Source organism: Anarrhichthys ocellatus, unplaced genomic scaffold (genome assembly GCF_004355925.1).
Source record: "Anarrhichthys ocellatus isolate YVR2014 unplaced genomic scaffold, GSC_Weel_1.0 scaffold28, whole genome shotgun sequence".
Classification (NCBI taxonomy): domain Eukaryota; kingdom Metazoa; phylum Chordata; class Actinopteri; order Perciformes; family Anarhichadidae; genus Anarrhichthys; species Anarrhichthys ocellatus.
Genome location: NW_022280058.1, coordinates 3,856,847 through 3,870,680, shown reverse-complemented (window position 1 = coordinate 3,870,680; position 13,834 = coordinate 3,856,847). Strand labels below are relative to the sequence as shown.

Genomic DNA, 13,834 nt, shown 5'->3' with positions numbered 1-13,834 from the left:
TATAGCACATTTCAACAACAAGGTAATTCGAAGTGCTTCACATAAAACCAATAAAAGCATCAAAACATAAGGCAAAAGAAAAGGAGATTTAAAAACAATTAAGAACATTCATTGAAACAATAAAAACAGTGTAAGAAATAAAATACAGTAGTGAAATGCAGGAAATTGATTAATATATTAATTGAATCTGGTTCAATTAAAGGCAGCAGCAAACAGAAAAGTCTTCAATCTTGATTTAAAGGAGCTGAGGGTCTCAGCAGACCTGCAGCTTTCTGGGACTTTGTTCCAGATATGTGGAGCAGAAAAACTGAACGCTGCTTCTCCGTGTTTAGTTCTGACTTTAGTTCTGACATGTTTAGTTCTGACAGTAAAATTCCTATCAAGATATTTTCATATAATACTTGATGAAAAAGATAAAAGATTCCTCAGATACTGTATTAAACTTGACATCAGTTTAAAACCTCCTGTCTGCTGGTACAATGCACACTCTGTCAGCATTCTCCATTACATGACAACCCTAAGAGTTTTTTAATGGAGTCCACTCACGTCTACTTTTAGCTAATGATCTCACAATCTGGCAACAACCCGCTGAGTAGTCTCTGTTGTCTGTCAGCTCCAGCATCCTCAATTATGAGGACACCCTTCTGAAAGGGAATACTCTTTCCTATGGGGACCCCACTTTAACAAGTGTAATCCTAAAATAAAACTCCTCCTGCCCCCGGCACAGCTCCAGTGCATCTGCTTTACAAACAGAAGTCAGACGGACTTGGGGCTTTGCTAAAATATATCCTTTTAACCTGACATTTTTGAATAGCCACTAGACACAAGTGGTCAGGCGCTCGGTTGTGTAAATAGCCTCTCAGATACAGTGGCTGACCCACATTAATATTTAGTATTTATAGTGGCTGCAGATTTCTTACTTGCAAGCCGGTCCTGCAGTCACAAGATGGCATATAACTAAAGTTCGTGCTCAAAATGTCACTCTCATAGATTGTTGCCGTTTGATCATCCATTCACAAACCACTTGGTCAATTCTGTGATCGTCATTCATCGGTTATTATTGCAGCCTAAATTACATCGACAACAAAAATACCAAACAACCAAAAAATGCTGGCCTCTCAGAGATGTAATTGTCGTTACCACTGGGCCAGCAGTACGCAAATCACTGCCCAGCAATAGCACTGCTACTGCAGTTCTTTGGACAACACACAAACAGCTGTGTTGGATGGTGCTCGACACAATTACATTCCCTAGTCTGGATCGTTGTAAAAAAAGAAGGTGCGGAAGTTCAAATAGAATAGAAGCTGTTATTTTGTTTACTAATCTCTTTACTTCCATAATTATTACTAGGCGTCCTGTGCATTTCCATTTCACAAAGATTTGTACCATCTGCTGCCTTGTTACATAATGCTTTGAGTCATTATTTAGGCCTCTATATTGTATTTGGAGTTTTTTTTTTTATGCATAAGAATGATATTCATTCGTACAAATAAAAAAAACATTTCTATCCCCTCAAAACTACAGGTTGAAAACACATTTGACTCTCATCTGTATCATATCAAGTGCTCGCTGCTAAGTGTTTTCAGGCTATGGGGTTACAACAGAAACATTCCCTTTCCTCTGTACCTCATTTCTTTCTCCTTTCTCATTCCACTCAGCTTTGTAACTACGGTATGCCTTTTTATTTCTGCTGCTACTTTACTTTTTATGCATAGAGCAAGTGCATTCTGACGTGCATTTACAGCATAGTATGTGTACACTTGTAGTACTGTATCTTTAGCTAACCTATCATCAGTGAAGAGGCTGATGAAGCCCATCAGATTGGCACTATTATTTGGTTAAACACAAAAGGTGCATTATTTTTGCATTGATGTCAAAGAACAAAGGAAGGGAGCAGGAAGAGATGGAGGTCAGATTATATCCACTGAAGGTCAGGGCACATAGGAAGTAGTGTGTGTGCAGGAGTTATATCATCATACATGCAGCAAACCTGTGGCATACCTGATACTGAGGTTTCATATTTAGTCAAAATGCTGTATATTTTAGAGCGGAAATAATTAGTCAATTAATTGATTATTCATTTGAAGAGAAGAAAAACAAGAAAAAACAGCAGAAATGTGCTGCAAGCAAATGTAAGAATTTGCTGCGTTTCTCTGTTGTTTTTCATTGTAAATTAAATGAATTTGTGTTTTGGATTCTTTGTCAGACAAAACAAGCAATTTGGAGATGCCAACTTAGCTTAAGAAAAAATGTGAGGGGCATTTGTTCTCTATTTTTCATTCTAATATTTCACAGGCTGAACAAGTTATCAATGAATTTAAAAAACCAACCGGCACATTTGTTGTTATAACAAATATTCTTGCAGCCCTAATATATTGTATGCACTATTTTTAAAGCAGAAAGGATGTAAAAGAAATACACACACATACACACAGACACACACTGGGACAGTAAATGTGTCTAGGTTGCATTAGAGAGACCCTTCCTCAGGCTGCATTCTCCAACCTAAATGCCTATTAGCAATGTGTGTCACACACATATTTACAGTAAGCTTTGAAGATTTAATTTCTGCCTAATGCTATACAACTGAAATCCTATACTACTTAATGAAGAAGTGCATGCTCATGCATGCATGTTAGTTTGCGCCTGCCACTGTTGTTTGTATGTTTGTTGTATGCCTTTTTCTGATCAAAGAAGCTCTGGTGTGAGACATGTGTTGCGGAGCTGGAATCAGGGCTGCTAAATGGCTTCACTCCAGCCGTTGTTACACAACCTGGAGCATTCACTCCGGCACGGGAGGGAGGCCTTTATTCCCCCGGCCTGAGCTGAAAACGATTGGACGGCAGAGCTGCCAGTCAGAGCAGAAACAGTGCGAGACGAGTCCTCGGATGACCTCTCCCTAAGAGGCGGTGCCGAGGAATAGGTTTTTAGATTGACACCAGCGCCTTGGAAACCGCGACCCAGTCAAATTGCAGAACACACTGAGGCCATAACAAGGTTGACGAATGTCTTTGTGAACCTCTCAGTTCAATAAGAGAACAACAATAAAAGCAGCTAGTGAGCTAAAAGCAGGGCATAGTATTACTGCACAGAGCAGACATGCCAAGCCACTGATGACATGTGAATAATAAGCTTGCGTTCAACTCTTCAAATGCGCTCCGCATGTAGCCATTTATTGTGTGCAGCTGTCTTGTACCAACAAACTAGTCTTTAGTGGAGTGGGTGCAGGAGAGAAGCACACATGAATGCTTTCAGCTATTTCCACATTACATTAGCGATGATAACGCATATTTACGAACTGTTGTTTAGTGTCAGAAAGCATTTTTCCCGCAGCGCAGGATAAACGTTTGTACTGAAGAGTCCATTCATTTCAATGGAGCCTGTAAATTGGCTGCGTGTTTGCATATGACAGTTGAGTCAACAGTAGCAATACAACTGCAAAACTTGCAAGCTTTATAGAAGTTATTACACTTCTTCTTTGTCTGTTTACTAAGTGTGTGAGTGTAGTAGCTGCCGCGCTGCATCAGATAAACTGGATGACTCGCAGTGAATAGGAGAGCAGGTGGATGAATGTTTCTTTTATGAAATAAGTGGATGTGGATGTGAAAGCTTAAAGAATGAATTGAGGGCTTTTTGAAAAGCTCACAGTCAGTACTCTGCACACAATTTAGCAATTCTACATGTTTCCCAGGGCCATGGTTATAAACTTCATAGTGCACAGTCGGCTTTGCCTTCTGGTAGATATGACAAGTGGAATTAATATTTGTTCTCTTGAGGAGGAGAGTGGAAGTCCCATGTGGCCAATAGATCTTCCAAACAGATGGTCTAAATGTAAACCTAAAATATAGCCCTCAAAGAATAACTGTGCCAAGCTCCGATGATGTAACGTTAAAACCTAACAATGACTTGCCTGACTTGGATGAAGGGGAAACCAGACCCTCCACAGTCGGTAGGATTTCATCTGATTTGTTGATGACTCTGGAATGCTAACTAGCTCGGTAGTAAAAGGCTGTGAGCCTGTTAGTCGTCTAATGAGCTACAGCCGCCTGAAAAGTTTTTTCCCCCGAGGCAGGTGGTGCCAAAGGAAATTAAGCATGGGCTGGATTATTCCCCTTCTACAGATGCCCGCTCTCTGCAGTCATCCTTTACATCTCACATGCCAAGTGTAGGTTTTTAACTTCAAGAGAAAAGAGGAGGAGAAGGAGGAGGAAATGCTGGGAGAGGGGAGGAGTAAAACATCTTCTCATGTCCTAACTTACACCTCTCCGGCGCTTACTGCTGACACATCGTTTTCCATCCCTCTCCCTGTGTCTTACTCCCTCTCCCGGCTCCTCCTCTCTTTGTCTCTCTGTCTGCGTCTGACTTTTTCTTTGTCCTTCCTCCCCCCCTCCCTCACTGTATCTGTTTCACCGTCCTCTATCTCTCTTCACTTTGCAAAATCCTTCTCTCACTATTTTCACCCTTTGCCTCCCTCCACCTTGCAGCTCTCTTTACACCTCAGCAGCAGCAGCAGCAGCTGTGGAGGGGTCAAGTAAGGTAACAGCTCGCTTTGCACATTGGAAGGGCACACAAGTGGCACGCAACCTTGATGACATCACACCACGGTAGGCCTATGGGTTGCCCTCATTACGCTTTGATGGTTCACACAGTTGCGGTTGTTTGGCAGTGCAGAATCAAGAGGAAATTCCCATTTAAATACAGGGAGATGCTCATAAAGTAAAGAGCACTGCATCAGATTTAAAGGGCATCACATAATCAATGAGTCATTTTCGGTGTAATTATACTTCATATGCGAAACAAATAGGCCTGCCGACGTGTAATCGCAAAGCCTGTAGAGATCTGAGGTCTTCGGAGCCTCACCTGACTAACACTCGCACACAAAGTCACATCTTTAGCATCTGCCGCCAGCTCTCTGCTGGCCAAGCTTGAAGCAAGAACAATGGCATGTCTAATTCGATAACCCCTGACACATAATCTGGTTTCAGGTGTCCGTAATGACAGTTTGTAAATATCATCAAATTAAGGCATGATTTGATTGGGAATAAGTGCAATTCCTTCAACGGTCAGAAAAACACCTAGAGGGCCTGATGGCTGGCTGGCAGGCTTGTTTGCTTGTTGTTTTTCCGCCTGTACCGGGTCTGTAAGAGTGCGTTTTGCATTCAAACACTCATTTTAATGAGTGAGGCCAACGCCTCAGGCACAAAATGAAAAGCACATTATGGCTGCTTGTGATTTTCCCTCAGCTAAATATAACATAAAGGACTGCTGCAGGAGAATTACCTACTGAATGATTTTTCTTTTTTTCTGATGTGCCTCCCAACTTGGTCACAGTCTATAAATATAGTGTGCCAAATGTTTTTGGCCATTTAAATGATCTTTTAGAAAAAAATAAATAGGTCTTCTTTGATTTAACAGTTTGTTTGTTGCATAAAACGGTGTAGAGCAAATAAAACCAGCAGCACTATTGTTAATAACTCCTGCAAAAATGATCGACATTGTATTCTGCCTAAAAGTAATGAACATGCTGCTTCATGTCAGCTCAGGAAAAAAGAGATTATCTGAAGAACGAAAAAAAAAAAACGAATTTGCTGTAATGCAACATGAATGAAACCTAATAATAACGGTAGCAGGAGCTTCTTCCTCTTACAGTATTAGTTTAAGGATTAGAGTTTAAACAACATATGTCACTCTTCTGTAAACAATGAAATAAGAGATGTTTTTTCTTCTTTTTAAATGGTCAGTATGAGAAAAGTATGGTGGCCAATAGAGCGCTCAATGCACTGCAACCGAAGAAAACCCTTTTTATTCTAGTTTTAAAACTAAGATGTTGCATGATTTCGATATTATAGGGATATTGGCTATACAGCTAGCTTTAGTCTCGACTAATTACGAGCATGTTCATCATTTTTTATGCAGAGACTTCTATTGTGTTGCAGCATTTCATTTGCTTGTGTTTTCTGTATTTGCGGTGCATTTCTTTGTGCTACCTACGAGTGTCCTAATTTCTTTGCGTTTTACGTCAGCATTGATGTTTTGATTTTTTAAATTTACTTGTGTTTTCTTAAGTTGCAGTGTGTTAAGTTCTCCCAGTCATCCTAGAAAAGACCTAAGCAGCGACATCTTGTTTCAACGTGAGTTAACGGCATACCTTCCACGGCTCTTTTGAAGAACACTTTGCAGCTTCCACATGTCACGACGCCGTAGTGGCATCCGGATGCCTCGTCTCCACAAACCAGACACACTTTGGCCGTTGAGGACGGTTGTCTCAGTGGCGAGCTGAAAGGACACACAGACACAAACAAGAAGTGAGACTAGACTATAAATCAACAAAGATTTTTCAAAAGTCATCAACAAAGCCGGGGCAGACTGTCCCCATCCTTACAGTGTTATTGCCTGATTCACATTGTGAAACATTCTTGTGTTTTTATGACCCACTGTACAGTAGCAGCACCGCGTGGCTAACCATAAAGATGTCTGCCAACCAAGAGGGGAGGGCTTTGCACTCAAATGATTTATAGCTTCACCAGGCTTAGAGAGACGCCAATGACAGAATTATAGGGGAGATTATTTAAATTCAATAAGCAGAGAGACACAGAGCAGGATGTCAAATTTAAGTAGGATCCAAAACACTTGTCCCCTTCTCTGGCAGAAAAAGGGAAAGGCACTGGAAAACATATTGAGTGGTGGCCAAAAGCATTACAAACCGTGATTGAGCAAAGACTTGACTGTGTGATAGTGTAAACTACGAGTTCAGGGTCAAAGATCAAAGCTGACAATCACTACCGATGTGTGCTGAACTGTACGTATGTCTTGTTGTCGTTATTTACTCTGAGCAACAACCGCAAGAATGCGTTGTTTACTTTGGCATCATTTACTGCTTTCACTACTGACTGATTTTTCCAGTTACATGACCATTAAAGCGCAGGATTCACAGTACGTTCCTACTCGTGCAGTGCTAAATGGGAGAATTAGTTATAGTTCGTTACCGTTTACGTATTCCTGCAAATAGGTGTCAAAGGTCAAAAGTAAATGGATGATATGTCTGTCTCGTTAAGCTATTAACAAAAGAGGCTCAAAGCAGTTTAATACAGAGTTTAAAGAACTGAAAAGGACCAAAACGTAGGGCTTGACAGTTTTATATACAATCTATATCAAGGTAAATCAGATTCACCTTGATGATTATAAATGCAACGTTATTACTTTTTTAATAATCAGTGCATGTATATCCGGTCTCATACAGGCTTACTTCTGACACGTGTGTCCTGTTAAATAAGTGCATGACCAGTTAAAAGAACTGAGCCATTGGCTGATTAGCCGGTTAAACTTCTGCTTCGATGTCATTCGTTGTAGTAGTTTTGTCAGTTAGACATTTATTCAAAACTGCAATATGTGGAAATTTAAGTTGTTAAGACATTCATAATGTCACTGATGAATTCTGTTTATTGTCAATACAGATTGAGAGAGCTGTACAGTTTACAGTGTCGGTACTACAGCCCGATAAATCAGTGGGCCAATATCATCGGATGAAGAACATGAAATAACAGTACGGAAATGCCAAATACTTTTGACGTGATTCAGAATCATTTTCAGTAGTACATTGTTTGTATGACAGCATCCAGACGTTTATATTTGAACTATAAGACATATGTATCGGCTTCAAAAATCCAGTATGAATTGGATAGTGTGTCGGGCGGCCCTCCAACCATTTTGTAAATTTACAATAAAAATAAATAGGTTCACAATGGGACTTGTTTTGTAGTTTATATGTAAATAAGGTACCAGAGTGCATAAAATAGATTAAGGGAGGTTGTTTATCTGTAAAAAAAAAGTGCAATGGGAGAAGCCCAGAATAATAAGTCAGTTAATTTAAAGCTAATGAATTACAAATTAAGACAAGTTATCTGTCTTTTTAATGTTTATTCATTTTGTCTTGTATATGTTTATATTGTTTCTTTATTAACTGACCCCTGGCCTCCTGTCATTTTGCAAAAGTGACCCAAGCGAAGCGGGCAAAGCAAGTTGAGTATCCCTTCAGTGTACTATATGTAGATTCAATTCTAAGCCATATATTAAGCTCTTTAAGCATTTATATCCAATGCATTTCCAAGAACATTAAGACTAAATCTATTCCTTAAAATAAGGTCTGCTCAATGGAGATGTAAGGCAAAAGATAGAGGGAGGGGGGGGTCAAGTACATTTTGAGGCCATCCATTACAGTCTGGTTGGAAATATGACATGGCTTCATCAGTTTGCAGAGCAAGCATGCCCTATGGATGAGGCTTGAATGATAATCTTATATTAAGCATGCTACTTATTCGTGCTACTTATTAATGGAATGTCAGCGAATCAGTTGGCTCTCACGTTATCAAAAATTGAACATACATTTACATTCTGAGTAAATTCAAAGCTTCCTGCATTTAAAGATAGGTCCAGATGGAAAAAGTCGGATATAAAATATTTGCTAAAACATTTCCCTTAACGTTCATACACACGCGCACACAAAGAACACAATGCGTAGATGGGTACAAAGAGAGAACACCTTGTATCAAAACATTAAAAGTGGCCTCAGCTTCCCCTTCTTTTCTGTTCTAATTACCTCGCTCCCATCTCAATCAATAACATGCAAGATGATTGTCTGGTTAACATTCTCCTTACATCCTTCATCAAACCAGCTGCCAAGCACTCTCTCTCCTCCTCTCTCTGTCTCTCTACCTCACACGCTCTCTCTCATGCACACACATTTCCTCCAGGGGACTAGCTGGAAAGGGGTACAGCAACAGCACACTCAGATACAATCAGGACCACTGATCTAATTCCCTCTCGTCCATCTACACACACATTCAATTTGTTAGGACGCTTAGAGGAGTCTCTGGTGAGGTGTTTGTCTGACTAGATCTTTCTGGCACCGGGCCCCATGGTTTCAGCTAATGTGAGTGTGTGTGTATGTGTGCATGCACAAAACCAATCCATGTCAATGTGTGTTTTTCAGCATGTTAATCTGCTGAATATCCCCCCCCCCCCCCCCAAATACATTGGATTTTTCACACCATTACAAAGCAGTGTAAACAAGAAAGCAAAGAAAGTTTACAGGCAAGAACAACACAAGGAGCACATGAGAGGCCTAAAGTATCTGCTTCTAAAATGCAGTCAGCGGTCCACCCTTTTAAAAGTGCCACACATTAAAACCTTGTCGCTGCGTGCCAGCCTGCCTGCCTGCTGGTCGACCAACAAGGTGACTTCCCCTCCCTCAGAGAAGTATATAGGTCATTCACTCGCTCTGCTTATGAAACCAGAGCAGACAGGGCAGGCTGCAGTGACTGTGCACCAACGGCTGCCAGTGGCCCAAAACTAAACACGAGCTACCAGACATTCCCAAATCAGGCTCTTTCAGCAGAGATGATAGCCTGCAGTTTGTCAGCGTACGGGCACGAATGATAATGTAATATGATTTTAATGTGCTTGACAAAAGAAGGGAATGACATGCAACAAACGGTCTCCAGTCAGAATCAAAAACACGTGGTGGGTAAGTGGTGTGCATCTTTGACCACATAAATACATTTCCCTTTTTGTTTGGCTTGTCATTTTCATAGCTTAAAGTATTCTGAGGTTGCAATTTCTGTCTGTTTCAATTAAGGTTCAAACGATGATGTAGCAGTGGAAGTAACATTGCTCTTAAGTCCTGCATGCAGGACCTTATGTCACCATTCAGCTCATACTGACAAACACAAAGCCAGACTGCAGAGGAAGCAAATTTGCATTGATAATGTTAACTTGGTAGAGAAGTTCATTTTAGGTCAATGTACAGTAAAATACACAAAAACATGTATAACCTTATCCTTGAAAACGTTTTTCATTTTTTGAGAAAAAGTTAAATTAATTTATATCACAATATCTCTAAAATAATGTGGATGACAAGTTCTGCAGTTGTGTGCAGGCTACTTCTGTGAACTGGGACTTTTTTTCTCAACCCCTGTCTTTATTTCTGGGTACAATCTCAGACTGACTCAATGGGACTGACTGCACAGATCAAAGGTCTCATTCTTCGCTCCAGTTGTTCCTTTTTTTCTCTTCCTACAGAAACCCCAGGGCAGCGGTTTCATTGTTTTCAGTGTCCTTTCATCTTAAAAGATAACACACAAAGCTAACAACTGATTTAGTTGCTGTTTATTTCCCAGGAGGATACAGATGAGTGCGAGTACACAATGCCTGTTTCTTCCCACCAAAATGTACAAGCAGAAATTTGTATCTCTTACTAACGCTTGCTGCCCTCTTCAGTGCTCCGAAAGGAAAGATGTTAATGAAATAATAATGCAAAATAAATTTGAGAGTGTTTGAACCAGACGAAGCCCACTGTGCCCGCTAAACTGTGTGAGGACCAAACCACAGGACAGATGTTTGGGCTCAAAATTGGCCTCATGCTTTTCTACAAGTCATTTGGATGTCACACTGGGAGCATTCTCCAAATGGTTGAACAATCTCCACCCTCTCTCAGCTGCAGAAGGAATACTAAATCAGCGAGAGCTAAGACCAGAAAGGATGGCCAAAGATTTATCAAAAGCCAATATTGCACTTGATAATGACAGCAGTCAGTCAAAGCGGAATTTTTCAAGAATTCAGAATATGCATTAGCCGCATACGGGCCAATATGGGTCACAAGAAAAGGTCAGAAGTCATCCGAGCTTGGCGTAATTAGAACAATTAGTTGCCATAGAAACAAAACATGAAGTCAAATAAATGACAAATTAGAGATACAAGGGAAGTCAAAGGGGCTGTAGTTATTCTGAGGTTATAAAGATAACACCATTATGGGTAAATAATGGACCGTCAGATGGCTGTATGATGGACGACCCACGTGGTACGGATGAACCCAGTGATCCGCATAAGTATATTAGCATGACAGTCAGTAAACAAGCAGCTGAACCACAGAGAGAGTTGTGCAGTATAGAGAAGCAATGTCCTCATGCATGTAACTATGATAAGACGAGTCGTATTTCCCAAAAGGTTTTTACACTGGCTTCGTCACCGGACTATTAGCTAACATGAAAAAACAATTCAGTTGCCCTTTTAACCATCTGGTTAAAAAGTGCAACTTGAAACAAATTCACTTTCCTTATTTCTCTGGTAGATGATTTAGATGGCCAAGGCAACTTGTTTCCAGTTTGCAACTTCTTCCTCTACTCTGTTTACTGGCTCATTTCAACCATGTGTAAAGCGTAGCCTTTACCGGCAACTTCTGACCCAATTACTTTATTTGCTTCAAATCAGTTGATGCAAACGTGCCTAATTCGCATTTCTCTTTTGCAACATTAAAAAAACCTTGTCTGAAATTTGCTTGCCAATTGAATGGAAACACGACTTCAGTCTATCACAAACACACACACACACACGTCTGTGCTGTACTGTATTTACACTGCTGTAGAGCCAGCCGCCCACTGTAAAGATAAATTTTTGTGTGTGTGTGTGTGTGTGTGTGTTTGAGCAGACACACGGACTCATTCTAGAGGCTGTTATCACAGGGATCAGACAAGTACCGCAGCCTCCCTGAACCTACCCCTCATGAAAGAGAAGCATCCTTGACTCTGCAAAAAAAAAACAACACACACATACACAACTTCCACGGTACAGTGCATCTCTACAGTCTGGCCTACAATATTTATGTAATACACACTTTGGCATGCGGAAAAAACCTTAAGCTAGACCAGTTCAAAGACTTTTTATGTAACACACAACTCGGCATGTTGGAAAGGTAACAGTAGATTGGTTTAAACAAGCTGAGGGAGATGGAGAGGGAGCGAAAGAAGAGGACAAAATGGCTTACATAACCGTGAGCAGACAGTATAAACATTAGGTTGACACCCACTCACCGCCTCTCAAAGGGAGAGAGGTCTTATGGGTAGTGTTAGAGAGCCACCAGGGATTTATTTTTCCTGGTGAAGGTGACCCTGGCATTGGGCAGAGTACCTGAGCATACAGAAATATGAGATTTCCTCTTTGTCAGGCTTGTGTTACACTTGTGTTAAGGTTACAGTAGAATCTACTCTGACTGGCTGCCTTCTTATGGTTAAGAAAAAATATCAGAACCTTGAAATGTTATGCATGAAGGTTTCACACCGTCGTTTTACATCTCACAGTTTATAATTTTTCTTATATTTTCTGTAAAAACACGAGTAAAAACTTTAAATACAGGGCAAATAAGGTGATTTCACCATCAAATAACAGATATTGCAAATTTGCGTTCCTTGTTTTAAATTCCAAGCTGTTGTGTTGTCTCCCCTCCAACGCTTGTGCCTATAAACTTTAAGTGACCTTCCCCCATAACAGCAAATCATGATCATCTGTCACATATAAATCCACTGTTTTGAGTGTAAACAAAGAAATTAAGCAAGTCACAGCACGCACATGCACGCACGCACGCACACACACACACACACACACACGCACACACACACTCTTCAGGGAGTTGATAAACGCTCGTCAATGGGCAGAAACAGACTACAGTATCATTGTGATCTATTATCCAGTTTGTACTCCACTTGTCTGAAGCTGTATCTCTCTTTGACTTTAAATTCCACTAACCAACTCCACAGCCACTCCTTCGTGAACTTTCACCTTTCCTCCAGTAGGCAGTCGCAGCTGAATGGCCCGGAGTCTTGCGGAGACAGTGGATACCTTTAGGGCAGCAGTAGTGTAACTCGGCTGCTTTTAACTAACCAGAGCTGTCTGACCATTTTTACTTCACTTAAATCACTTACTGTCACACATGGTGAATGAAATTAATCACCTGAGATATTTTAGCTAAGTCGCAAAGCATGCAGGCATGAATCTCAGGGAGATGTGGCAGGGTGTTATTATCTGTTGGGGAGGATTATAGTGGCTGGAAACTCCCGTAATTCATGCCTGTCAAGGGCAGCGAGAGGCCGATCACATTCACGCAGTATAAAATTAGGCATGGAATGCCAACGCATGCCCAAAGATTTGATCATAGTTTCTGTGTAGCGTGACATACTTAAACTCTGTGTGAACGTGAACGTGCTGTTAATGAATGCTGGTATGCGCGCTTTTCATACTTTTTAAACTGCATAACTTAAGTGCAGCCTTATTAAAAATGCAGCTTTTTGCATAATGCCACATGTTCCTATACAGTTTATGGGGTCAACACACCCACTCGTTCATTTCTGACCAAATGCATTGGGTTCATTTATAAGCAAAGCACGAACCAGGCCAAAGATCTCCAATACTGCAAGGCAATCAATTTAGACGGATCTTGCATCTGATCTTTTGAAATGGACAACGCTGAGAAGGGGTGTAGGTGGGTGTAAATCCCACACAATAAAGTTAATGTGAGAAACTTTTAATTGGTTATGAAACCGTCTCAATTTAATGCCGATACCTCTATATGACTGACATAAGTAAACAGGACTATCAGCGAGAAGATTGGCTATTTCTACGTCGTTATTCTTAATGCTTGTCGTCTGTGCCACTGGGTCAGATTCCTCGCAAAATCTGACGAAATCATGCAGGTTCATCAGAGACTCCTTCAGCTCAGACCCTAGCGGGGGTTCAGCTTCCGTCTTTCACCTGCAGTCAGACCTCCAGCGGCTCCTCCTCTAGCCAGGAGCAGAGCTTTTGAGAGAAGAGAGGCACGGGAGATCCACAACCAGCACTGCGTGGGGGAATACTCTCCAAACCTGCTGCAGTAAAATCAGAGGTTTCTAAAGTGACTCTGGTGCGTGGGAAACACTACCGCTTGTGTCCACAGGGACCGACAAAACCAACACAAAATTAGAGTACCTTGTAGTAGCTTTAACTTGGTTACCTCAAAAACGTTCTCCAT

The 13,834-nt window shown here is 40.9% G+C and overlaps 1 protein-coding gene across 1 annotated transcript in view; it reads right to left on the bottom strand.

The window, feature by feature from the left end:
• Positions 1-13,834, bottom strand: part of nr3c2 (nuclear receptor subfamily 3, group C, member 2) — a 64,735-nt gene that overhangs the window by 19,410 nt on the left and 31,491 nt on the right. Inside the window, exon 3 of the mRNA XM_031863107.1 lies at positions 6,149-6,276. Within this exon, the coding sequence (XP_031718967.1) occupies positions 6,149-6,276 (128 nt within the window). The remainder of the gene's footprint in view (positions 1-6,148; positions 6,277-13,834) is intronic.